The following is a 26,193-nucleotide window of genomic DNA, read 5'->3' as shown; positions in this document are numbered from 1 at the left end:
ACAAACCCCTACTTTTGTATTACCATTACTTGCAATAGTGTAAGGATTGTAATCTGTGCAGTAGATGGCGCAAAGATAACTTCTGCACGAATTCATTCTATGGTGCATTGGTTATTCCGTGCTTCGAGCGCCCCGTTGGCTTAACCAAGCTGTTGTGTTTGTTGTTGGGTCAGTTTTATGGACGAAAACGAAGTTTAATTTTTCTATAAAATGTCGGATTCAGAAGTGAGCAATCTTTCGGATAACGAGAGCGAACGAGGTGGTGGTGGCAGCGAAAGTGATCAAGAAGAAAATCGTTCGGTAAAATCTGCAGCTGGCAGCGATGCTGGCAGCGTTGGCGAAAGATCCCGCAGCGTTTCTCGCAGTAGAAGTCCCTCAAGATCGCGATCCAGGAGTATATCCAGATCGAGATCACGTTCGAGATCAGGGTCTGGGTAAATAATATTTTTATGCAGAAATTATCGAGCATTACCGAATATACAGGGCTTGCAGAATTTTTATTACCTGAGAGAGGCAGGTCTTTAAGTGATACACCCCCATTTTAACATATTGAGATTGGAAAAATTATTTATGGTCTATCTTGAGAGTTCCTTGTGACTTTTAATTACATTTTATAGTACTATGTCTTTTCAAAGTAATCTGCGTAATTCAAACCTATAGCCAGGCAAAAGTATAGATATATTGGTAGTGGTTTAAACATCTATACTTATTCACCCAACGTATCAATCAACAATCATATAAAGATGTCTCAAAATATCAATCTCAAGTCCCAAAGTAATCAAGCCTTAAATACTTGAGCTCCAAAACTTCAAATTTACTAGAATTTGTTAAATCTTTAGCTCCGAGGATGGCAGGGGAGATGAAGCAGAGGAAGCAAGATCAGGAGATGAAGAGCTTGTGGAAGCAGAAGAAGAGCCAGATGGTAAAATATAGGATACCCAAATTATGTAATATATGAATTCTTTCAATTACACATCATGTCTCCTTACACAGGAGAAGATTTGGATGGAAGTAGCGAATATGATGAGGAAGAAGAGGAGGAAGATGATGACAGACCTCGTAAGAGGAAGAAAAAGGAGAAATATCGTGACTTCATTATTGAAGAAGCTGAGGTAGATGACGAAGTTGAGGATGAAGATGAATGGGAAGAGGGTGCCCAGGAAATTGGTATTGTTGGAAATGAAGTGGACGAATTGGGTCCAACTGCTAGAGAAATTGAAGGCAGACGTAGAGGCACCAACCTTTGGGAGTAAATATCTATGTCTAGGAATTTTAAGATCTTCCATTCTTCATCTAACAACTTTAATCTTTCTCAGCTCGCAGAAAGAAGATGAAATAGAAGAATACTTGAGAAAGAAGTATGCTGATGAGTCAGTAGCTAGTCGACATTTTGGAGATGGTGGTGAAGAAATGAGTGACGAAATCACTCAACAAACATTGTTGCCAGGTGTGAAAGACCCAAATCTGTGGATGGTTAAATGTCGTATTGGAGAGGAGAAAGCTACAGTACTTTTGTTAATGAGGAAATTCATAACGTACCAATTTTCAAGTATGCAAGTTAACTTACCTTGAACATTGTTTTTTGAACGTATTTATTTGAGCTTATTTCCTAATTTTATAATTCTATTTATTAGATGAACCTCTCCAAATAAAGTCTGTGGTTGCACCAGAAGGAGTAAAGGGCTACATTTATATAGAGGCCTACAAACAGCCACATGTAAAAGCTGCTATAGAAAATGTAGGCAATTTGAGGATGGGTATCTGGAAGCAACAAATGGTACCGATCAAAGAAATGACTGATGTTCTGCGCGTCGTTAAAGAACAAACTGGTCTGAAAGCAAAACAGTGGGTCAGACTGAAGAGAGGAATTTATAAAGATGACATAGCTCAGGTTGATTACGTTGATTTGGCTCAGAATCAGGTTCACTTAAAATTGTTACCCAGAATTGACTATACTAGACCACGTGGAGCTTTGAGAACCGCACAAAGTGAGTCTGAAGCCTTGAAACGTAAAAAGAAACGAAGACCACCGGCGAAACCGTTTGACCCGGAAGCGATTCGCGCAATTGGAGGAGAAGTTACTAGCGATGGTGATTTCTTGATTTTTGAAGGAAATAGATATAGCAGGAAAGGGTATGTTTTGATATGGAGTGTTTATTTCAGACATGAATATCAGGTGTTCATTTACAGCTCAGTAGCCAAATGTTACAAATACATTCTTTACTTCAGATTTTTGTACAAAAACTTCACGACAAGTGCAATCATCGCCGAGGGTGTAAAACCAACCCTATCCGAATTAGAGAGATTTGAAGAGGCTCCTGAGGGTGTTGAGTTAGACATAACTGGGGGTCCAGGAACCGGCGGAGCTGGTAACAAAGAAGACATGGCGGTGACTCATTCCTTCAGTACAGGGGACAACGTGGAAGTGTGCGAGGGTGAATTGATAAATTTGCAAGGAAAGATTGTATCTATAGACGGAAACATGATAATGGTGATGCCAAAACACGAAGAGTTGAAAGAGGCGTTAGAATTTCAAGCGTCAGAGTTGCGAAAATATTTCACAATGGGCGATCACGTTAAGGTAAATATGAACATACAAAACAAAAGACTTCCGGTATGAAACAAATGCAATAATTGTTTAGGTGGTAGCAGGACGATACGAAGGCGACACCGGCTTAATAGTTCGAGTAGAACAAAATCGAGTAGTTTTATTTTCTGACTTGTCGATGCACGAGCTTGAAGTTTTGCCAAGAGATTTGCAGCTTTGTTCCGACATGGCAACGGGTGTGGATAGTTTAGGTCAGTTCCAGTGGGGCGATTTGGTTCAGTTAGACGCGCAAACAGTGGGCGTGATTGTTCGTCTGGAACGGGAGAATTTCCACGTACTGTCCATGCACGGGAAGGTGATCGAGGCCAGACCTCAAGGACTCACCAAACGGCGCGAGAACAGAAACGCAGTAGCGTTAGATTCTCAACAAAATACTATACAAAAGAAGGACATCGTCAAGGTCGTTGATGGACCTCATGCCGGAAGAGGCGGTGAAATCAAACACTTGTACAGGAGCTTCGCATTCTTGCACTCGCGAATGTTCGTTGACAACGGTGGAATATTCGTTTGCAAAACAAGACATTTGCAGCTTTCCGGTGGAAATAAATCCAATATATCGTCCATGTCACCAGTGGCAGGATTTATGTCACCAAGAATCACGTCTCCAATGCATCCCAGCGGGTTAGTAGTTTCATATATTGTTTCCGTTATTGTTTATTAAATAATTATTATTCTTGCAGTGGTGGTTTTGGAAGAGGCGGTGGTGGAAGAGGCAGGGGACGCGGAGGTGGAGTTCGACGCGACAGGGAACTGATAGGAACCACCATCAAAATAACAGGTGGACCGTACAAAGGAAACGTTGGAATCGTGAAAGACGCTACGGAAACAACTGCCAGAGTAGAATTGCATTCTACCTGTCAGACCATCTCCGTCGACAGATCTCACATCGCGAACGTTGGCGTGCCAACGAAGGATGGTGGCTTCAGCAGCTACAACAGGACACCCGCGTACGGCGTGGGTGGACAGACACCCATGTACGCCAGAGATGGATCCAAAACACCTATGCATGGCTCTCAAACACCTATGTACGAAAGTGAGTATCGAGATCACAAGCGTTGGCATATACCTTCAAAAACATTCGCTATAACTGTTAACGTTGCAGATGGTTCTCGTACCCCTCATTATGGTTCAATGACGCCATCCCACGATGGATCCCGCACACCAGGACAGTCGGGAGCCTGGGATCCAGCAGTCACAAACACCCCCGCAAGAACAAACGACTTCGACGGTTACAGCATGGAAGAAGGTGGATCCCCCGGTTACGCGCCAGGTTATCCTCCCACCGGTGGACCATTCACGCCACAAACACCCGGTACCATGTACGGTTCAGAACAGAGTTTTAGTTCATATCAACCGAGTCCTAGTCCAGCAGGTAGCGCTACCGCGAGTCCTAGTCCAGCAGGGTACGTCGCTACTCCTTCGCCAAGTGGTACCGGATACACCACCAGTCCTCACGGAGCCTTTGCTACGCCTTCACCGATGGGTTACAGTCCGATGACTCCTGGTAAGTGTCCCTAGTGTCCATTCCGTAGTTGCGCTCCGCATGTGTCTTACGTTTGGTGAAGGAGTTGCAGGCAGTCCATATAATCCACAAACACCAGGTGCAGGTCTCGACACTGGCGTTGGCGCTGGGATCGTGGGAGGAACCGAGTGGCATACTACCGATATCGAGGTCCGGATACGTGACTCTCACCAGGATCCTGCTCTTGCTGGCCAACAAGGTGTTATCCGGGGAATATCCGTAAGTACTTTTCAGAATGTTGGTACATGTCACTAAATTTTGTTACGTAAGGTAAGTCTTCAGGTGGGTCGAATATCTGGTTGTATCTGGGTGTATTTGGTTCTATACCAGGTATTTGAATTTTGTCAACAGGGTGGCATGTGTGCCGTGTTCCTGCCAGTGGAGGACAGGGTCGTCAACCTGGTTTGCGAAGAACTGGAACCAGTCGTCCCATCGCGTGGAGATAGGGTCAAGGTAATCATCGGAGAGGACAGAGAGGCCGTCGGCACGTTGCTGTCCATAGACAATCAAGAAGGCGTGGTTAAGCTGAACAAGGACGAAGTGAAGATGTTGCACTTGCGATTCTTATGTAAAATGAAAGCGTCGAACGCGTAATTCCATTCCGAAGCTACCTTTGGTACTTGAAAATGAATTCACTATGGCGATATGAGAGGATAATGCGGATGACAATTGATAGAAAAGCATCGTTAGCACCAGAAGTTTCCGGCTGTACCCCTTGTCATGTTCTGGAAGTAGCACAATAATTATGTAAAATAAGTACACTTTATTATTGTAAAGATGTTATTGTTTTTCTCATGACACAGACAACTTCAATTTTTTCTGAATGCGTTACAAAACGAGAAGTTCTGTTTTGTATGGAGAATGTTCCGTTAGATATTTTACAATGTAAAGTTTGATGTAAACATTGTAAGAGTTAAAAAGAAATGATACGATAATTCGATTCTTATTGTTATTGGAACACCTACTGTATCATAAGTCGATATATTCATCTTTTTGTCGATTGGTTTATGAGATGCGAAATCAGTCGCGTAACAAACGATAGAGAGTTGCAACGAGATGATTAGGGAACACTCAAAGAATCAATATAAATTTTCCGGGATTCTGAAAGGAAAACTGATCGGGATTTACCGATTGGAGTATGAAATCATGCTTCCTATGGTTTCTTCCGGTATTTGCAGTGACTCTCGTTAGGATAGAAAGGTATCCTATCAAAAATATCATCGACGTTATTTAACCTTAAATTACACAATTTTTAATAACATTCGTTACATTTTGCAATAATTTAATTGCTGCTCTCAGGGTGATGGCTGCTAGCAATTTTAAACGTGAACAGAATATTGGCACGGTATTATTTGAGAAAAGTGATGCTGCTAAACAGTGTTGGACTACAGAGGATTTTATTATTTTGAACAGTCGATGGATGTTTCAAGAATTATTACCGAAGGTAAACTTTCAGTAATCATTTCTTAACTGGGATTTTATACTTCAATTTCTAATTTCTTTTACAATTTGCCTTGCTTAGGCTGTTTCTAAATGTACTAGGAAGTCTAGGGAGAACTTTAAAAGGCCTAGAGAGAGAGAGATTAGGGAGATCTAGGGAGAATGTAGAAAGCTTAGTGAGAGTTTAGGAATATTTTAAGGATAATTAGCAAGAGTTTAGGGAGATGTGAAAGAGAGTCTAAGAATTTTCTAGATTACTAGATTCCTACTTCCTTATGACCTTAATTCCCTAGATCCTTTTATGTCAAGGTTTCTAGATCCCTAGACCTTTCTATTTCCAGGTTTCTAGATTTCTATATCCCTAGATCCCTAGATTTTTCTACTTCTATGTCCTTAGTTCCCTAGATTTTTCTATTTCCAAGTTTCTAGATTTCTATATCCCTAGATCTCGATATCCCTAGATACCGACATCCCTAGATCATTATATCCCTAGACCTCAACATCTCTAAATCACTATATCCCTAGATCTCAACATCCCTATATCACCACATCCCAAGTTCTCAACATCCCTAGATCACTATATTTCTAGATCTCAATATCCCTAAATCACTATATCCCTAGATCTCAACATCCCTAAATCACTATATCCCTAGATCTCAACATCCCTAAATCCCGACATCCCTAGATCACTATATCCCTAGATCTAGAAATCCGTAGATCTTGAAATTCCTAGACCACAACATCCCTAGATCACTATATCCCCAATAAAAGACAATACTGAATAAATTTTCACCGATCCCCTTCATCAAAAATTGCAAAAAATTTTTTGATCATATTTTCCCTAGTCGATGGTTCCACAGGTGAAAGTTCTAAATTACGAGAACGATCGGTACATCGCGCTGCTGATGGATTACTTTCACATTTGTCTGGAGAGCGTACGCAAGCTGTCACTAGGAAAAACGAAGCACCTGATGCTGAAAGCTCTCGCAGACACGATGGGTGGTTACCTGCAAGTTTACATACTGCCATACACCAAGCACTCCTATTACGCGGGCAACATAAAGTATCGGAACGCGAGGAAGCTGTTCGAGCTGCACGAGCAGCTGAAGCTTTTCCTGAGGAGCAACGGTGCCGGTTGGCTGAAGCCATCTAGGGAGATCAGACACGGGAAAATTCCCTCGATCGTGATCACGCCGCCGAGAACGTCCGTTGCGTGCCAGGGGATTATTACTTATCCTGCCTGTAAGAGCATTGTAAAATATTCGAACGAACCTTCGATTGTTCGATGGAGATTGCCTTAACAGCGCTTTCCGAGAAATTGGAACCGTTCGTTGACCGTAGAAACATGGAGCTTCGATTTCAATAACGAATGTAGATGAACTTCTTCCGTAATAGATTCTTGCCATATATATATGGGGAAATTTATTTCGCTACTTTAATCTGATTGAAATTCAGGAAGGGAATTGTGATCGAACAATGCTATTGCTTGTATAATTGATTCAGTTTTTGCGTAATTTAGTGGAATAGGGTGAGGTTTATCGCACAATTATACAGTTCTTATAATTACTCGTACAGGGTACTATGACACATTATTTATGTATTATTAATATGTATTGTTACGTATTATATACAGTATTACATGCAATAATCATACTCTACATTACTTCATAATTACTCTTAGAGTTAGAGTATCTTATAGAGTTCATATTAATTTCTTAAGCTAAAGAAGAAATTTACTTTTAATTCTTTCCCTAGCTTCTGATTATAGCAAACGAGAACTTCAACGATTCACATTCTCGAAGAAGAAGCGACACCCTTCGAAGCATAAATTGCATAAAAATTCAAGTCCTGGTGAGTCATCAAATTTAATAAAATTTTAATAAAAAGTGTTAAATAGTAACAATGTTATTCCAATAATAAATTTTTTTCTCAAAGCTGAAGATTCGATTGTCATTCCCCTTCCCTTCCTAGACGACGAAGTCGAACCAAATAGGTATTTTTCAAAACTTCTTCTCATCAACAAAAATAACGATGTTGAAACATATTAAATTTTATCCAGCATTGCGCTGCCATTCAAGAGCGAAAGCTTGATGTCTTTGCACAGCGAACGATCGGCTTTTGTGTTGGTTAAATATTACATAGCCAGCGTGAAGTGCATTGTCTCGAAATCAGGATCGAAAACGGGGGTAGAAGCCTTCAATCAAGAACTTTACAGTTGGCTGCAGCAATCCGTACGTTGTGAGTCGCTATGATCGAAAGTGGCATTTCAAATTGCTAAGATTTTAAATTTCGGAATTTTGTTACTTTGGAATTTCAGAATTTTACGATTATTTAACAAATTTGGGATCTTGGAATTTGGGGGCTTTGTGACTTTAACGTTTCACAATTTTGGAATCTTTTAAGTTCAGGACTTTAGAGTGTTGGATTTTATAATTGTGCTATTTGAAAATTTGTGGACTTCGAAATTTTAGAATTTTGCAATTTTGGCATTTTACAGTTTTGTGTAAATTTTGAGTCTATGAGTTTTGAAACTTTGGGATTTCTAAATTGTATAAAATTGCTATACAGTAAACACAAAAATTCTAAAGTCTCAAAGTCCCAAAATAGCAAGCCTCTATCCAGCTCCCAAGACTCCATATTCAACCCCCCAAAAAATCACCGTATTCGAAATCCCACTGTAACGAATACCACTATAAGTCCTTCCTCACAAATATCCATTTCCAAGCATTGAACGTTTTTGCAGGTGCAACGGCACCTTGACGACGACAAATGGTACCCAGGTTTTGGCGGCGTCCTGCGGGTGATCTCCACGCTGGAGGAGTCCGGTAGCTTTTTCTGTCCTTATTTTATCGGTGCTTTCCCAGTTCGTACTGTTGATCCATCGTTTTCCCGTGTCAGGAGTGGGAACCGGTCCCGCGAACTGGAGAAAAAGCGGAAGCTATCAGATGATGCCCAAAATAGGCACGCCATCGACCGTGGAACCAGAAGAAGGCGTGTCACCGATCTACAAAGGTGAAAGCGGTGTCTCCGCCTTAGTAGCTTCTTTTTTCTTCTTATCCGATAGCTTTCTAACGTCGTCGATTTCTTCGGTGAATTTAGACGAGGACTCGGGGGTCACGCTAGGAACGACCGAATTAATATCGATTGCCGTGGTGAGCGCGTTGCTGGTGTGGTTGCTGGTCGGTTTGAGCCTCGTCTGCTACAGATTCCTCAGGAAACACTCGGACGAATGTGGTCCCATCGAGCCACAGAATCCTCCGTACGTTTTCCTCCGCTCCCTCGATGCTGGTTTATGAAAATTAGTTCCCATTAGTATGCAGAGTGTCCCGCGGAACTGCGACCGCCATTGCTGCCTCTCTGAAGTGGTTCGGGGCGCACGAGAATGTTGCGAGAAGGAAATTGAATTATTTTAGATTGTTCGTCGGTGGTGTACTTCAGAATAAGGATAAAAGTGATCACACTTTGGATTCGGTTTTATGCATTCGATCTTAACGGTCTGAATGTTTATACAACGGCGCCATTTTGCATCCCGGAATTGTTAGCTTTGTATTCGGTTTGCATATTCGTGTTGAAAGATTCTTTAGGGTTCAGATAGTTCTGGGTGAATTTAATATTTTGTGATATTAATTTTGTCAGTTAACTTCTACTCGAATTTACATAATGTTACTTAACAAATTATTTGTTATATTTTCATTGTAATATGCAAACTTAAAAATAGCGTACCACCTATACGTTAAATGGCAATGTATCTTTGATTCCTGAACCACAGCTAGATATGGAACTTTCATTTTACAAAGCATTTAGGACGCCATTTTGAAAACCTCAAAATGGTGGGTGTTAGGCACCAACGATTATACATAATAATACATTTTCCCTTCAGTGTTGCTGTCCTGTACAAGAATAAAGAATACTGCGAGGCTGATACATGTCCTTCAAGACGTAGAGGGTTGTTGGAGAGGTTCAAAGAGTACTGGAAAGGAAAGTTTGGTAAATGTCAGGATCGTTGTCTGGACGAGGAACGTTGCTTAGCTGCCATCAATTATAGTAGCAAAGATACGATTGAAGTTAGTAATAGTAGCAGAGGTTATCAGTAAGTATAACACCTTTTGAAGACTGAGATAATTGTTCTTTAAAAATGCTCCATAATTACAGTGCAGTAATTAATTCATATTCTTACAGAAGAAAAAGGTGTACTAAATCCGTTTCAGCGAGTTTATCAAATTACCGGAAGGAACGACCACCCATTAAAGTACGTATCCATAATCATGAGAGTATAATATTTTAATAGCGTTTATAAATAATTTTGAATTAATTTCGATCTGTACAGAGGGTTTATTATAGCTCCGATGGTTCGTTAACCACGAACACCGAGAGTCCAGTTAAATCCAGATAACAAAGTCAAGTATACAATTTATCTTTTAATATCAGTAGATTTTTTAGTATGTACGGTGTAATAAATCCAATCAATTATAATGAGGTCTAATTATTACAATACTCATTAGCAGCTCCTTAAATTTAATACACCTTAATCTCCTTGAAAGAGAAATTAACTCCCATGTATGTTGTGTAAAATCATTAAAATAAATAATTAATGATAAAATCATTAAAGAAATATGTATTTAGACATCAGCTGCTGATATGATTTATTTTACAGATTTTACGCTTGAAATACTTCTTATACAAAATATTAAAGATTGTTTTCAAGTGCTTGAATTTTAACCCAATTCAGAAATCTTTAAAATACTAATAATTAAAAAAAATTAAACACTAATTAAAAAAAACCTAAAAACTAGTAATTAATAATTGTTTAATAATTGAAGAAATCTTCAATAGTAACTTCAATACAAAAATAATTCTGAGAAGTATTTGAAATAAAAGTTCCCGTATCTATGGCACATGTGTACTTGTTTTGCAGTAGGGACTCTGACAGCGTTACCAAAAGTGGTACTCGCGGCAGGCAGGAGTTTTAATTTTATTACACCTGTGCGTCGACAAGAAGGCAGCATGCAGTCGATTGCACTTTATTATGCCGTCCGCGTACGTGTCGACTGCATTCAATGATTGCACGTTCCTAGAGACGGAGAACCACGCGCAGCAACTTGTTGCAAACGGGCCGCGAAGCCGAATGCCGGCGTCTTTCGGTTTATCAAACGTGCCAGTACGCATGCGCCATCTAGGATCGCGAGCGCGCCGACCGCGGCAAGTAGAGGAGTCAGTGTCGCGCGAAACCTTCGTGTGTACGGATGTACGACAGTGCCCTTGACTTTAGTTTCATTTACATTTTACCTAAAGTGATTAAAAAACGGTATATTACTCACCCACCGCGTGTGAACAGTGAACTCCGTTGATTCCTTTATCAACTACGATCCATACAATCCGTTGACAAACGACTCAAACAAATATAACTCGCGAATCTGTCGTTAAAAATTCGACGGTGTTAAAAGCGCGCGATGACGATCGGTCGAAATCGTCTCTGCCTTCGGTAATAATCGTAAACGATACCGTTACGAAAATCAAGCACAGAAAACGTTCGTAACACGCGAATGACGGTTTGGCGCCAACTCGCGTTCCGCCGTTTCGAATTTCGTGTAAACGCGAACCGCGACGTTTCGCCGGTGCAAAAACCGTTGGAAAAGTGTCGTGATCCATAATCGAACAGTTTGACATTAGCGTCAGAATCTCGATACTGTAGTTTCGGTTATATAACTTTTAACGGTTAACATAAAATTTGATTGTGGAGAAAGAAATGTGACGGGATAGTGACGTGATTTCGGTACGGTGTTGATACGCGGCGATCGGAACAGTTTCGATTATCGAACAATGTGCACTGCGGATAGACTCTCAAGTGGCATTTCGTGCGACCGTAATTGACTGTGCGCTGTGGAGTTCTCCTCTTTAAGGACACGATGGGACGTCGAAATTGCGGAAAACTGTGCCTGCTGTTTGTCGTGCTACTCCTCGCAGCTGTTTTAAAAGGTGAGTGAACCTTTTTTATAGTGTTTACGTACTTTTTTGTGTCGAGAATTATCGTAACGACGATGTGCAGCGTCTTCTGCATTTGACGTCTAGTTGCGTGAGAAGTAGGGCATATTAATGTGAGAACTAAAACATATCGGATTGTAAACGCGAAGTACATTTGTGCGTAGTTTCGAGAAACACACGATATTCTATTATTGTCCGTTGTAATTATTCCTGTTGTGATTTGACAGATAATTTATTCTGTTTATTTAGTACGTATGACAATACGAATTTCAATATGTCGGACTGTATTTGTAAATACAGTAATTTGTAAATTAACATAATACAATTAATATTAGTATTTTTAGAAATAATACTAAAAAGTTTTCAACGTAAATAATGTAGAAAGTACTACGAGTATTGTTACAATTAAAAAATCTGTCAAATTAATTAAATACGGAAATGTTTTCTTTATGAAAACAAAACGTTCTCGAAATTTCTTTCGACATCGTACACCAGGAAACTTTTGTTGTAAACTCCATTTTGTCAGATGGCTGCAAGTGGGTGAAAAATCGTGCGTCGCGTAACACCCTGTATTTTCTTTATGTAAATATAAGAGGTTATAAGGGTGTGCGTGACTTGCTCGCGGTGATTGTGTCTCTTTTTTTTATGGGTGAGCGTAAAAGGTTACGTTTACATTGGAACGGTGATACATGAAAAGAAACGACGGAAGTAGCAGGGAAGGGAATCCAAAACACATATTTATACAGATTGCAGTTGTGTCCGGAGCAAACAATACTATTCAAGTTTCATTGTTTTGGAGCCATTCCGAATACCATTCATGTGTAGCTCCTATTATTATTCCCGCGCAGGGATTTTATAAGAATTTCAGAGAACGTAAAATACGATTTTTATGCGCTATAAAAGATTTTCAGCTGTTCTTGCAATATTATGCTAAACGTGAAGTATAGATATAACGGAATAAGCGCCATTTTGTTTTCATGAAAACAATATTTGTAATTTTGATAATTTTATAGTAGGTAATTTTTTTTGTAATTTTTCAATTTTTGTGTAATATGTCTATAAATTATAATTTATCACATTTATTAAATTTTAATATTTACATATTGCTTTTAATTTTTGCAAATTTTCATGATGGATGTAAATAATTTTTGTTTAGTAAATATTATGTGAAACGTCAATTTTGTTTAGTATAATATTGATAATAATTGTCTGTTACTTTTTTATTTTTATATAAAATATAGTGCACTATTTTAAAGGTACAATATTATCATAATTATGTATATTTGTATTATACATATTATTATAATGGTATACATTTACAATTAATAAAACAGTATTTTTTTAATTTAAAAATCAGTTACTCTTTCAACAATGAATTGTTTCAAAAATTTTGCTCCTATTTTACTAAATGCTATCTAAATTTAAAATCTTGAAACTGCTTGAATTATTTATTACAAAAAAATCTTGAATTATTTATTACAAAATTATTATATCAAATAAAATAGTAAAAGTCATCTTTCAAAAGATTAAATCTCGACAAAATTACTGTATCCAATAAAGAAAAATATTTCGACGTTTGATCAAACCACGAATATCTAAGCAGGCGAACGAGGGAAAACCCAAAAAAAGAAAATGGCCGAATGTATTTACGCTTCCTCGAAAAATAAATACACCTACATACTCGTGTCTCGAATCGCGAATTCGCGCTCGTTTTTCACGTCGAAAAAAGGAACGAGGGAAACAGCAAAGCTTGCGTCGAAATTCGAATGGAAAAATGGTGGACGCGGGCTTCATTTCGTCCTGGCCGTCGTTTCGAATCCCATTCCAGAGCCCGATCTCATTCTGGACACGCGTGATCCGGATTAGGAGCGTCCAGTTTCCCGTTTTCAGATTACTCGCTTCGTTTTTTCGCATGCAAAAATCGAAATCGAAGATGAAGGATAAAGGTGCGTATCTCTGTTTCGCCATTTTCGCTGGGTGATTTCGTTGTTAATTCCGTTATTATTTGATGACTTTTTCAAAATTTAAATCATGACGCTCATTGGAAAAGTGTAGAGTTCATTTAAATTTCTGGGTGTTATTAAACTGATTGTCGAAGTCAGAAAAATTATTATTTAATAGACCAATCTTTTATGAACAAAACAAAGAAAAATTTAGTTAAATTGAACAAGAAGTTTTCGAAATAAAAATTCATAAGTAAAACTTATTTTTCCCAAAATCACCCCATTTCATTGAAAAAGTAAAGAGTTCATTTAAATTTCTCGATATTTTAAAACTGATTGTTGAAGTCAGAAAAATTATAATAAAATAGTACAATCCCTTACGAATAAAATAAAAAAAAATGTAGATAAATCGAACAAGAAGTTTCCGAGATAAAAATTCATAAGTGAAGCTTATTTTTCCAAAAATCACCTGCCCTCATTGTAAAAGTGCAGAGTTCATTTAAATTTCTCAATATTATCACTCTGATTGTCGAAGTCAGAAAAATTATAATAAAATAGTGCAATCCCTTAAGAATAAAACAAAGAAAAATGTAGGTAAATCGAACAAGCAGTTCCCGACATAAAAATTCATGAGTGAAGCTTATTTTTGTCAAAATGAGTAAAAATTGCAAACTTTGAAGACCTGTCGTTTTTTACCAAATTCAAAACCAGTCTAATGGTGACTTAAGCCCGCCCTAATTTCATGTGGATTATAACATATTTCAGTTAAAACAAAATGGCGACGTTAAAAAGTGATGGATTTGATGTGGAATGATACATAGGTAATTTAATTGTAATTCAATGTCATACATTCATTGAAATGGTAATCATTGGCTTCTGTTCATAAAGTAGTCCAAAAGCAATCTAATATGTGATTGCGTATATGATATATGACTGCTAGGTATATGACCGCTAGCTATGTCTCATACATCGTATAGACTGTATATGTAGTCATACATACATATATTTGAAGATGTGAATTTTGGCAATTGACCAACGTTATTCTACTCTAGTTAGTTCATTATTTATAATATTTGTTGTTCATTTTCCTCTTTGACAAAATACATACATTTGTATTACAGTGCAAAGAAACATTTTTAGAAAAAATATTTTCTAACCTTATCGCAAACTAAAACTTCACCAGTATATCAAGATAATAATAGTGTATAATAATACTTGCTATTATATAGATAATGCTAAGAATGAACAATACAAATAACATACAGAAAATTTATTAACATTTTTGTTTCGAACGATATTCATAATTTATGGAGGTACCATGACATTGGAATATATGACCAGCACTCGAGAGCGTATGCCCATATATCCGAAGAGGTGAATTTCGTAGAATAAATTCGGCTGATATAAGTAAGTTGGAGACGCAAGGAAAAAGGGGCGTTCTCTTTGGACTTAGATTCCTCTTTATAAACATTCAACAAGTGGCGAAGGGTCCATTGACTCGACGGAAAGTTCGTCGAGCGTTCGTTTTAAAATCGATCGAACTGCATAAGTATTCCCCGGTTGGATCGACAATCAGACGAACTTTGGCTGTTTAGTTTGTCGATTGGAACGGGACTCTTTCGCGATCGACTTGATTCGCGTCAGAGAAATCGCTCGCAAATTCAACGGGGTGCTCCTTTCGTGGAATACGTTCACGAAATTTTTCCGCCATTACTTCCACGAACTTCCGACGTTAATCCCTTCTCGAGATCGTACGGTAAACTCTGCTTACCTTCGCGGAACGAAATTTAACTCGGTGTTCCTGTGCCTCGGCTCTTTGTGCCGGGATCTAGTTTTATAATCTAGCTTGATGTTCGTAGAATTCGCTGATCATTCGTTGAAAGCTTTCGAGGACCAGATAATTTTACGGAAGTCGAGTACTGGGGATTTTGGGATTGGGGGATGAAGAATTGAGGAATTTTATAATTTGGGAATTTAGGAATTAAGAGATGGGGTCATTGATGGATTGGACAATTTGGGGATGTGTGAAATTTTGAGATTTGGGGTTTTGGGGAATTGCGGAATTAGGAATTGGGGAATTAGGAATTTGGGAGTTTGGTAATTTGGGGATTTGTGGAATTGGGGAATTAGAAATTGGGGGATTAGGAATTGGGAAATTAGGAGTTGAGGAATTAGGAATTTGGGAGTTTGGTAATTTGGGGATTTGTGGGATTGGGGAATTGGGAATTGGGGAATTAGGAATTGGAGGATTAAGAGCTGGGGAATTAGGAATTTGGGGATTTGTGGAATTGGGGAATTGGGAATTGGTGGATTAGGAATTAGGGAATTAGGAGTTGGGGAATTAGAAATTTTGGAATTTGATAATTTGGGGATTTGTGGAATTGGGGAATTAGGAATTGGGGAATTAGGAATTGGGGAATTAGGAATTGGGGAATTAGGAATTGAGGAATTAAGAATTAGGGAATTAGGAATTGGAGAATTAGGAGTTGGGGAGATTGGTAATTTGAGGATTTGTGGAATTGGGGAATTAGGAATTTGGGAGATTGGTAATTTGAGGATTTGTGGAATTGGGGAATTAGGAATTTGGGAATTTGGGAGTTTGGTAATTTGGGGAATTAGGAATTGGGGAATTAGGAGTTGGGGAATTAGGAATTTGGGAGTTTGGTAATTTGGGGAATTAGGATTTGAAGAATTAGGAATTGGGGAATCAGTAATTAGGGAATTGAGGAATTGGGAAATTAGGAATTGGAAAGTAAGGAATTAGGAAATTAGAAATTGGGAAAGAAGGAATTAGGAAATTAGGAAGTGAGAAATAAGGAAGTGGGAAATTAGGAAGTGGGAAATAAGGAATTAGGAAATTAGGAATTGGGAAATTACACAATGGAAAATCAGATTTTCCAAAAAAAAACTCTCAAGGCAATTTCCACATACTCAGAATATCTAAGCATATTCCATATCTCGACAGAAAATGTTTGATCAAACAAAATAAAAGATCCCAACGATTAATACATCCGCTATATACCTCGTTAAAGCTCAACAATATTTTCCAATAATCCATCAAATAAAACGCACGAAATCCCAATCATTGATGCTTAATACCTCCATTTTTCAAATGTATCGATGGAAGAGGTTTCGTCGAATTTCGCGTTTTACGGTGCGCAGTAACTTTACAAAATAAATATCAATTCCTGTTTAACGAACGGAAGGTACGTTTACACTATCGAGCTGTGCAAAAATACTCTGTAAATCCGCTATAAAATGTGAATTTTCGTCCTATTGAAACGTTCAAACACTCGAAATACGACCTTTTCCATCGTCGTCTGTTAAACGCGCGCGAGCTTCATAAAAATTTGAATGCAATTCGCCCGCGATTTCCAGCGACGTATTTTCTTTCCCTCTTTTTTCCCCCCCTTCTCCTCTTCTTGTTTAATCAACGAGCCGCGGAGGGAGACGGATTGATCGAAGCGTTTGTATTTATTACTCGTTTGTCGATTCGCTATTCTAATTTTCGACTGTACCAGTAATTACGAACATTTAAAAGCTTCACCGACGTGTACTTTAGTTTGTAAACAATTTCAAACGAGGTCCCGTGAAACGAATTAACGGGCTCACTTTTAATTACCACTCCGTCCAACGTCGTTTAATTGTTCGTAACGATTATGCACGCTTTTATATTCGCGGAGCTGAAGTTTCAAATGGACGAGCTTTCGCGTCTTTCAGCGCCGTTGATGTCGGCGCGAAATGCGATGTGATTTTTAGCGACATTACTTTGATACTTATTTTCAATGCTGTAAAAGTACAAATTGACGTTGCTCTTTATTCATGACACGTTTACTGAGTTCATTTAATAGTTACACTTTTCTATTTTCATTCTTTTCAAATAACATTTTTGTAATAGTTACCAATGTTTCTAAAGCACAAAGCGTATAAAATCTTTCAAATTATTTCATTTCTCTATTTTCCTATTATTCAATTCTTCCATTTTGAATTTTTAGTTTCCAAGGTTCAATTCTTCAATTTTTTCATTTATCAATTTTTTAATTTTTCAATTCTTCCAGGCTTCAATTATTTAATTTTCAATTCTTCCAGGTTTCACTTATTCAATTTTCAATTATTCCATTTTAAATTCATCAATTCTTCAATTATTCCATTTTCAACTTTCAATTATTCAATTATTCAATTCTTCAATTCTTCAATTCCTCAATTTCTCAACTATTCAATTATTCAACTGTTCAACTATTCAACTGTTCAATTATTCAACTATTTAGTTATTCAACTATTCAGTTATTCAACTATTTAATTATTCAACCATTCAACTATTCAACTGTTCAATTATTCAACTATTCAATTATTAAATTATTCAATTATTCAACTATGAATAATTTTCCAACTATCCAATTATTCGACTATTCCATTATTCAACTATTCAATTATTGAACTATTTAATTATTTAACTGTTCCATTATTCAACTATTCAATTGTTCAACTATTCAATTATTCAATTACTCAATGTTCAATTCTCCAATTCTTCAATTCTTTAACTTAACAATTCTTCAATTATATCATCATACAAGTATTCACTTATAACAGTCTTCAGTTCTTTGCTCTTCAAATCTTCCAGTTGTTCAGTTTTTCAATTCTTCAGTACCTTAATTTTTTAGACTTGAAATTCCTAATTTTCGAGTTCTGAAACTATCAAATTTCCTTCCAAATAATTGTATATTTTGTACATAAATTTATAAACTTTGAAATTTTTCAATTTCCTAATATCGATATTGAATTATATATAATTTTATGTGTAACTATAATTAATTTATTATTAACTAATTATTATCTTTTGTATCAGCTCGACATAAAAATGTGAATTATATATAATTTAAAAATTTACGAATACTTAAACTTAAATTCGTAAAATTCTCGTAGCAGAAAATAAGAAATCTAAAAACCGTAACTTCGAGGTGTTCCGTAAATCTAGTGTTAATAGCGCTAGTAGTTTCCGGTTGAAACGTAGCTGCGATTAGAGAACAGCTTACGAGAAAGTAAGTACAAACAGATGTTACGAATGTCCCTCTGGTGGCAAATGTTAGAGATACCGCCATATATCATCCCGTCTTACCCACTCGTATATCGGGGAACGTAATACATTTTATTTGATATGTACCAAAGTCAAATATTTCTCACGATTGGCCGCGCGTCACAGGTCGCCCACACCGTGCAATTTAACACCGCCCCGAGCGACTACTCGCTTACGAGTTTCCATTCAGCAAGCACAGAATAATCGACGGAAAGGAGCGATTTTATTGGCAATAAGCAGCTCGGAGGAGCCACGGTTTATCGATTCGTTCGATGATAACGCGCGTCCGTAAATAATCGAGCGAGACTTATCGATCGTTAACGGCCGTCCACGAGAAATGATTACGTTTAAATTACTCATCTTTGCGCGCCGCTGAAATAAACGTGTAACTACCTGCTTTACGTCGATGCATCGTCCGACGTTTACACACCGCGTTCCCGGTATATTTACGAGCGCAAAAAACCCTGGTTCTTCTCGTCGTTATGTGTTTCTTTGCCTTCGGTTAAGAGCTCCTGATGCGAGGATTTTATCATCGTCGTTCTATCGGCGGCGCGAAAAGTGCCAGTAGATTTTAGAAACCTTGAAATTCTCACATTTATGGGTTTACTCTTCTGCGACAGGATGAGTCTTTCAGTTTTCAGATCTGGAATCTTTCTTAATTTATAGGTACAAAATTCAGTTACGCTATAATTACCGAATTCTTGAAGTTTACAAATTTAAATATTAGGGAATTTTTATGTTAATTTACGAAATGTGTCATCCTACTTCTAAACTCGTTATTCTCTTTCTTAATAATTTTCGTGTTTCTAAAGCTCTGAATCTCTGTAAATTCCCTAGATTCTCGGGAGGTTCCCAATTCTATAAATTCCCTAGGTTTACCAAATTTTTAAATTCTCTGAATTCTATAAATTCCATAGATTCCCAAAATCCCCTAGATTCTCTCAATTCCTCAAATTTGCTAGATTTTCCAAATCCAAAAATTTTTAGAATCTCGTCAATTCCCTAGATTCTACAAATTTTATGGATTCGTTGGATTCCCCGAATTCCCTAGATTCGAACAATTTTCTAGATTCCCCAAATTTCCTAAATTCCGAGAATTGCAAAAATTCCGTAGATTCAAAACATTCCCTAGATTCCCCATATTTCCCAGATTCTCAGATCTGCAGTAATTCCCTAGCTTCTTCAAATCACCTATATTCTTTGCATCCCATAAATTCACTAGATTCTAAAAATTTCCTACATCGAGAATTTCCTAGTTTCTAGAAAAATTTCCTAGGTTTCCAGAAGTGCAGAAATTCCCTAAATTCTCAAAATCACCTATGTTTCCTACATTCCATAAATTCCCCAGATTTTGAAAGTTTGATAATCCCCTAGATTCTCTGAATTTCCATCTATTCCTCGAATCTCCTAAATTCTCTGAATTTCTTAAAATCCATTATTTTCTTAATTTCTTAAATCTCCCAATTTCTTTTAATTTTCTGAATTCCCTAAATTCTCCAGATTTTTTGAATATTTTGGAATTCGATAAATTTTCCAAACTCCAATTTCCAATAATCGAATTACTAAAATTCTGAAATTCATGACGTCCTAACTTTACTAAATCCCAAAGTTCGAAATTTCAAAGTTGAGGAAACCTTTGTGAATCGATAGGACCTCATCCCCTTGCGTTTAACCTCATCTCCGAGAAGCCTACGTTGCACCCGACTATACAATCACCTGTTCAGAATGCCAAAGTAGAAAAAGAGGAAGAAGCAGAAGAAGATGAGGTACAAAAAAAAGGGAACAGTAAACGTTGAAGCGCGTACAAGACGCGTATAATTCATCGAGGTTTTCCCTCGAACTTTGTCATTGTGCATGTCTCTATCGATCGTTCGCATCATAGCCAGCGTATAAATATTTCCGCACGATGAGATGTGCTTCCACTCTGTCGTTTCGATGATCGACGAGCTGTTGGATTATGCATTCGAAACTACCCGCGTTAGAACCGGGATTCATTGCGTTTGTTACGGGTCAAACGGACTCCGATATTGCGTATTCGTTGTGAACCGATTTTAAACGATCCATCGTGATCAGGAAATGATTGATTAACGAGCGAGATTACGCGGAACGATTTCGTGTTAATTAGAAAAATATCGGTGCCGAGTAGTATGCATAATTTGAGATAAGCTGCGGAGTTGAAATTTTGTTGCTTTCTAAGGAGATATTCGATTAGGAGTATGTAGATAACGTATTTAATATGTGCAATTAATTTAATGTATCAAACGTGTGAAACTGATATGGTATATCCAGCGTGTAACTGATCTAACATGTGTAACATATGTGAGTAACGTAACATATCTAATGTATGCAACTAATCAAACATATCTAATGTATGCAACTAATCAAACATATCTAAGTATGCAATTAATATAACATGTTAAACATATGTAACTGATCTGACATATCCAATATATGCAACTAATCTAACGTATGTAACATATGTGACTAATGTAACATATCTAGTACATGCAACTAATCAAACATATCTAATATATACAATTAATTTAATATGTAAAACGTATGTAACTGATCTGACGTATCTAACATATGCAACTAATTTAACATATGTGACATATGTAACTAATGTAACATATCTAATGTATGCAAGTAATCAAACATATCTAATATATGCAACTAATCAAACATTAAGTATGCAATTAATTTAATATGTAAAACATATGTAACTGATCTGACATATCCAATATATGCAACTAATCTAACATATGTGACTAATGTAACATATCTAGTACATGCAACTAATCAAACATATCTAATATATGCAATTAATTTAATATGTAAAACGTATGTAACTGATCTGACGTATCTAACATATGCAATTAATTTAACATATGTGACATATGTAACTAATGTAACATATCTAATATATGCAACTAATCTAACATATGTAACATACGTTACTAACATAACATATCTAATATATGCAACTAATCTGACATGTGTAATATACGTAACTAATCATACATATCTAATATACGCAACTAATTTAATATGTAAACCATATGCAACTAATCTAACATACATGACATATTTCACTAATCAAACACATCTAACATATGTAACTAATTTAATATTTAAATTTCTTTCTAAATTTTGCACAAAAGCTATCTAATGTAAATGTACACTTGTGTATGCAAAAACAAAATTCTAAAAATAAGTTAATTTAAAGATCTACATGTAATACCAGAGAGCACAATTTCAATTTCACAAAAAACAAACAAAAATGCATGAAAATTTCTCGTATTTTTACGACTTCAAATATTTGATACTCCACAAACAGTCATGGTATAGACTCATGGAAAATTTAAATAGACATTGCGTGCAGAAAGCTTTTAACATTTTACGCGACCAAATGTTGTATCAGAGTATTAATATAAATTCTTTATATAATATTATTTCGAGTGACGGTAAATGTACGTGCATAACTGTGCTATGTTAATATTTAAAACGTTGTATGTTTTGGTAAAATTTTTGGAAGCTTTTAAATTTATTTTGTGTCGTTTACATGAGTAGGAGATGGCTGGAGTGGATGTTTAAAAGGTGACGTTTTAATATTTTGGGGGAGAAATTGAGAATTTGGGGGTTTGAGGATTTGAAGGATTTGGGGTTTGAGTGATTTGGGATTCGAGGGATTTGGGGATTTGGGGATTTGGGGATTTGGGGATTTGGGGATTTGGAGATTTGGAGATTTGGAGATTTGGAGATTTGGAGATTTGGAGATTTGGAGATTTGGAGATTTGGAGATTTGGAGATTTGGAGCTTTGGAGATTTGGGGATTTGGAGATTCGGAGATTTGCAAATTTGGGAATTTTAAGATTTGGGAATTTGGAGATTTGGAAATTTAGAGATTTGGGAATTTAGAGAGTTGGGAATTTGAAGATTTGGGGATTTGGGGTTTTGGAGATTTGCAAATTTGGGAATTTGAGGATTTGGGAAATTTGAGGATTTGGGAAATTGGAGATTTGGGAATTTGGAGATTTGGGAATTTGGAGATTTGGGAATTTGGAAATTTGGAAATTTGGAAACTTGCAAACTTGCAAACTTAGAAATTAGAAAAATTGAATAAAAACGTAGAGAAACCCCAAGAAGAGAGTAAACTAAATATCAAAGTAGTCACTCATTTATACTAATAAACATAATATAATATTCCTAACAGTATTTTACCAACTAATAATAAAATAAGCCCACATTCATTCCATACTGCACGTACAAATCGATGAAGATATTTGTCTGCGAGGTTTCGCGTGAGCAAACGATGTCTCTCATGTCGTTGTGCTATTTCTCTTTCGGTAAAACGACACAGCTGCTATGTTGCTTGTCACGGCCAACGACAACAGCAACATCAGTATTTTCTCGTGCAATGACCATCGTTTCTCATTCAAATTGTTACGACGTAACAGAGATTTGAATGAACGTATACATTTTTCTTTGGTCTTTTCAATTCTTTCGTTCTGTTCTATGTACTCGTGTAGTGTAATGAATCATGGGTGTATTAAAAGAAATGTCTTCGTGTATTCCACTCTTGGTTTAAGTGAAGTATTTTTGTTTTTATTAGGGCTTTATTTATTATCAATATTGTTTTCTGTTTCACTATTTTACTATTACAATATTTTTTTATTTCAGTATTTTACTATTTTAGTATTTTACTATTTCAGTATTTTACTGTTTCAGTATTTTATTATTACAATACTTTTTTATTTCAGTATTTTACTATTTCACTATTTTACTATTTCAGTATTTTACTATTTCACTATTTTACTATTTCAGTATTTTACTATTACAATATTTTTTTATTTCAGTATTTTACTAGTTCACTATTTTACTATTTCAGTATTTAACTATTTCACTATTTTACTATTTCAGTATTTCACTGTTTCACCATTTTACTGTTTCACTATTTCACTATTTTACTATTACAATATTTTTGTATTCCAGTATTTTACTAGTTCACTATTTCACTATTTCATTATTTTACAATTTTACCATTTTACTATTTTACCATGTTACCGTTTTACCATTTTACCATTTTACCATTTTACCATTTTACTATTTTATTATTTTATTGTTTCATTTTTCACTGTCTCGCTATTTCACTATTTCATTATTTTAATATTTTACCATTTCACTATTCTATCAGTCGCCTATTCTACTAGTTCACTACTCAACTATTACACTATATCACCATAGCAGGATTTCCCTAATATATTATACTATACTTATCATTTTATTGCTCTACTCCTCTATTAACACTAAAACTACCAAAACAGATGCCCCTCTTACAAGTTTTTCATTTTAACTTACATTTATTAAAACAATTTCTTCGTAATCTTTGCTAATTTTCATAAAGATAAAGAATTAATGTGTTCATTAATTTATGTTTTATCATTTATTTATTTTTCAACTTCATTTTTAATAATAAAGTAAGTGTGCATTGTACACCGATACGTTTATTATTATTATTCTGCAGTCTAATTATCAACATCTACCACTTCCACCTAAAATTCCTACTCACAAATAAAACATCAAACTCCCCAGACCAACTACATTACAATCCCACACTCCTATTCAATCCAAGCAAATATTCGTATTCTCCTTTTTACTCATAAATAAAATTCCAAGTTCGCCATCTGTACCGAATGCAAACGATCCCGTTACAAACGCAGAGATTCCCTGTCCCCGCAATTATGCTCGCAACAAGAGCAATCGACTTATTCAAAAGATTTATCGTCCGTAGCGTCGTCTTTCACTCGGTATTTCGCATGATTTATGCCCAGGTCTACGGCCACGATATAAGGGAGAAAAATCGTGAGTTAGAGTCGCATCTACTTGTGTCGGGGTTAGGTTAGGTTAGGGGGTTCAGGTGGGGTGCGGGTAGGAATGGGTGCTCGCTGAAGCGCAGGGTTGAACGCGAGTCCCAGCAAAGTCAATGGCCGGTGAGTGAAGGTGTATAAATCTGAAACTTAAATTTAGATCGTCTCTAAAACGACCATTTTCCCTTCTACCTAGTGGATGTTGCGTAGGACGGTGCTGCCATCGTGTCGTGGATTTTCGAACCGGAAAATGCGTTTTCCATACGTTTATGCTTGCTCAGGGTCATGGTCCTTCTCTCCTGTTTGTCTTCATTTTAAACGTCTTCAAACTTCAGATCATTTCTCTTCAAGTTTAATATTAAATTGTACCATAATTTAATTAATTGACGAAATAGTTAAATGATACATATTAAATATAAATAGGTACACATTAAATATAAATAAATCAATTTAAAATGTTTCAAGTAATAATTCAAACTCAGACAAAATTAAAAAATATCTAAAATTTCTTTCCAATTACCAAGGTTAAAATAACTTATTTTTGCTGAAACAAACAAGAGTTTCCGCAAAAAGCACCGAGTTTGGTTCGAAGCTATCAGAGAGAAAATATGGATGTACATTCCTGTTATATTTTTTTTGTTTAACTTCGCGTTTTGTTTCCCGCGATATTAAGAGAACTTTTTACACCGTGATCTCGAGTATCACTTTGATCCTGCACCGTTGATACACTTCGGTCGAAGTTTCGTAATTAGAAAGTTTATCGTGGCAGGAAAAGTGTTTGGAAAAATGTTACCAACCGTCTGGCGTCAGCATTTCTTTATCGACAGGCTTAATAACGTTTGGGGATTATTAATTTGGCCAACGGTGTATCGTTTGTCGAGTATTTAATCAAGGCGCGCTGCGAAGAAAGTAGACAGAAACTTTCGTTTGTTTGCCTTTCAATTTTAATAGAAACGAGCTTCACGAACGAAAGCTCAACGGATAATTTTCTTTCGCTCTCGACAACCTGTTCGTTAGGCAAAAAAGTTGGGAGATCGAGAGATTTGTTGGAAACTCATCTTTAGATTAAAGTACCGATGCACGGTGTGTTGGGGGGTTTTTATTGTGAACTTCGATCGTTAATCTTTGTAAATTCGTATTTCTATGGGATCTAGATATTTCATTCTAATGTTAAATATTTGATAATTTATTAAATATGTATATATTTCATAATTTGTAATTTAAAATTATGATCACAGTTATTACATTAAGGATCTCAACAAGCTAATAGATTAGGAGACGAAATTAGAAGATTTCCATGTGTGTCATATGTGTTCTCATATGTGTCATATGTGTGTTCATATGTATAACTAAAATCGATTAAAATGAAATTGTGTAGAATATTTCGATCGATTTAGAAGTGATTAATGTGTGTGAAGTTATTTAATAAACAAACTTCAGTTTAAGATGTGACACCAGTCACATATGTCACATATGACACAAAGTAAAGGGTACATAACACTCAAATTTCATATCGTAGCCCATTAATATGCTTGTCTGAACACTGACAAGTAAACCTACCCAAGTGTCACTCTCCGATTTTGATGAAATTTGGATATGTTATAGTACATTGAAAATTAGGGGACACGTATTTTTTTTTATCTGCGGTAAAACATATTTAGGGTATGAAACAACCCCCCAAAGTGTGAGGGTAAAATGGAAAAATTGTGATATTTTCGAGATCAGTGAAGCAATCTTGATGATTTTTGGTATGAAAG

At 36.3% G+C, this 26,193-nt stretch overlaps 3 protein-coding genes across 6 annotated transcripts in view; all 3 read left to right on the top strand.

Moving 5' to 3' along the window:
• The first annotated feature begins 101 nt into the window (after window positions 1-101).
• On the top strand, window positions 102-5,070 carry Spt5 (Transcription elongation factor subunit Spt5). Of its 2 annotated transcripts, none has more exons than XM_012290000.2 (11): window positions 102-434; window positions 840-922; window positions 994-1,249; window positions 1,317-1,549; window positions 1,635-2,133; window positions 2,230-2,581; window positions 2,643-3,229; window positions 3,289-3,641; window positions 3,711-4,112; window positions 4,210-4,349; window positions 4,482-5,070. In XM_012290000.2, the coding sequence occupies exons 1-11, from the start codon at window positions 211-213 to the stop codon at window positions 4,722-4,724; spliced, it is 3,372 nt and encodes a 1,123-aa protein (XP_012145390.1). In that variant the 5' UTR covers window positions 102-210; the 3' UTR covers window positions 4,725-5,070. The 2 variants fall into 2 exon arrangements, with proteins under 2 accessions (XP_012145390.1, XP_003705335.1); XM_003705287.3 differs by having other exon boundaries at window positions 4,174-4,349.
• A 118-nt stretch (window positions 5,071-5,188) lies between these two features.
• LOC100879460 (uncharacterized) lies at window positions 5,189-10,043 on the top strand. Of its 2 annotated transcripts, none has more exons than XM_076540642.1 (12): window positions 5,189-5,330; window positions 5,430-5,574; window positions 6,431-6,812; window positions 7,326-7,421; window positions 7,506-7,563; window positions 7,630-7,801; window positions 8,314-8,395; window positions 8,469-8,582; window positions 8,670-8,829; window positions 9,451-9,660; window positions 9,750-9,819; window positions 9,898-10,043. In XM_076540642.1, the coding sequence occupies exons 1-12, from the start codon at window positions 5,269-5,271 to the stop codon at window positions 9,961-9,963; spliced, it is 1,617 nt and encodes a 538-aa protein (XP_076396757.1). In that variant the 5' UTR covers window positions 5,189-5,268; the 3' UTR covers window positions 9,964-10,043. The 2 variants fall into 2 exon arrangements, with proteins under 2 accessions (XP_076396757.1, XP_012145386.1); XM_012289996.2 differs by having other exon boundaries at window positions 6,416-6,812.
• Window positions 10,044-10,658: 615 nt separating this feature from the next.
• Ror (tyrosine-protein kinase transmembrane receptor Ror) overlaps window positions 10,659-26,193 on the top strand; it is a 344,042-nt gene continuing 328,507 nt past the window's right edge. The window contains exon 1 of one of the 2 annotated variants that reach the window (XM_012289988.2): window positions 10,659-11,546. In XM_012289988.2, the coding sequence (XP_012145378.1) occupies window positions 11,477-11,546 (70 nt within the window). In that variant the 5' untranslated portion in view covers window positions 10,659-11,476. The remainder of the gene's footprint in view (window positions 11,547-26,193) is intronic. The other variant, XM_012289987.2, reaches the window with a different exon arrangement.

This window comes from Megachile rotundata, chromosome 15 (genome assembly GCF_050947335.1).
Source record: "Megachile rotundata isolate GNS110a chromosome 15, iyMegRotu1, whole genome shotgun sequence".
NCBI classification, from domain to species: domain Eukaryota; kingdom Metazoa; phylum Arthropoda; class Insecta; order Hymenoptera; family Megachilidae; genus Megachile; species Megachile rotundata.
Note: the sequence above shows the minus strand (reverse complement) of the source record. Positions and strands in the feature narration are given on the sequence as shown.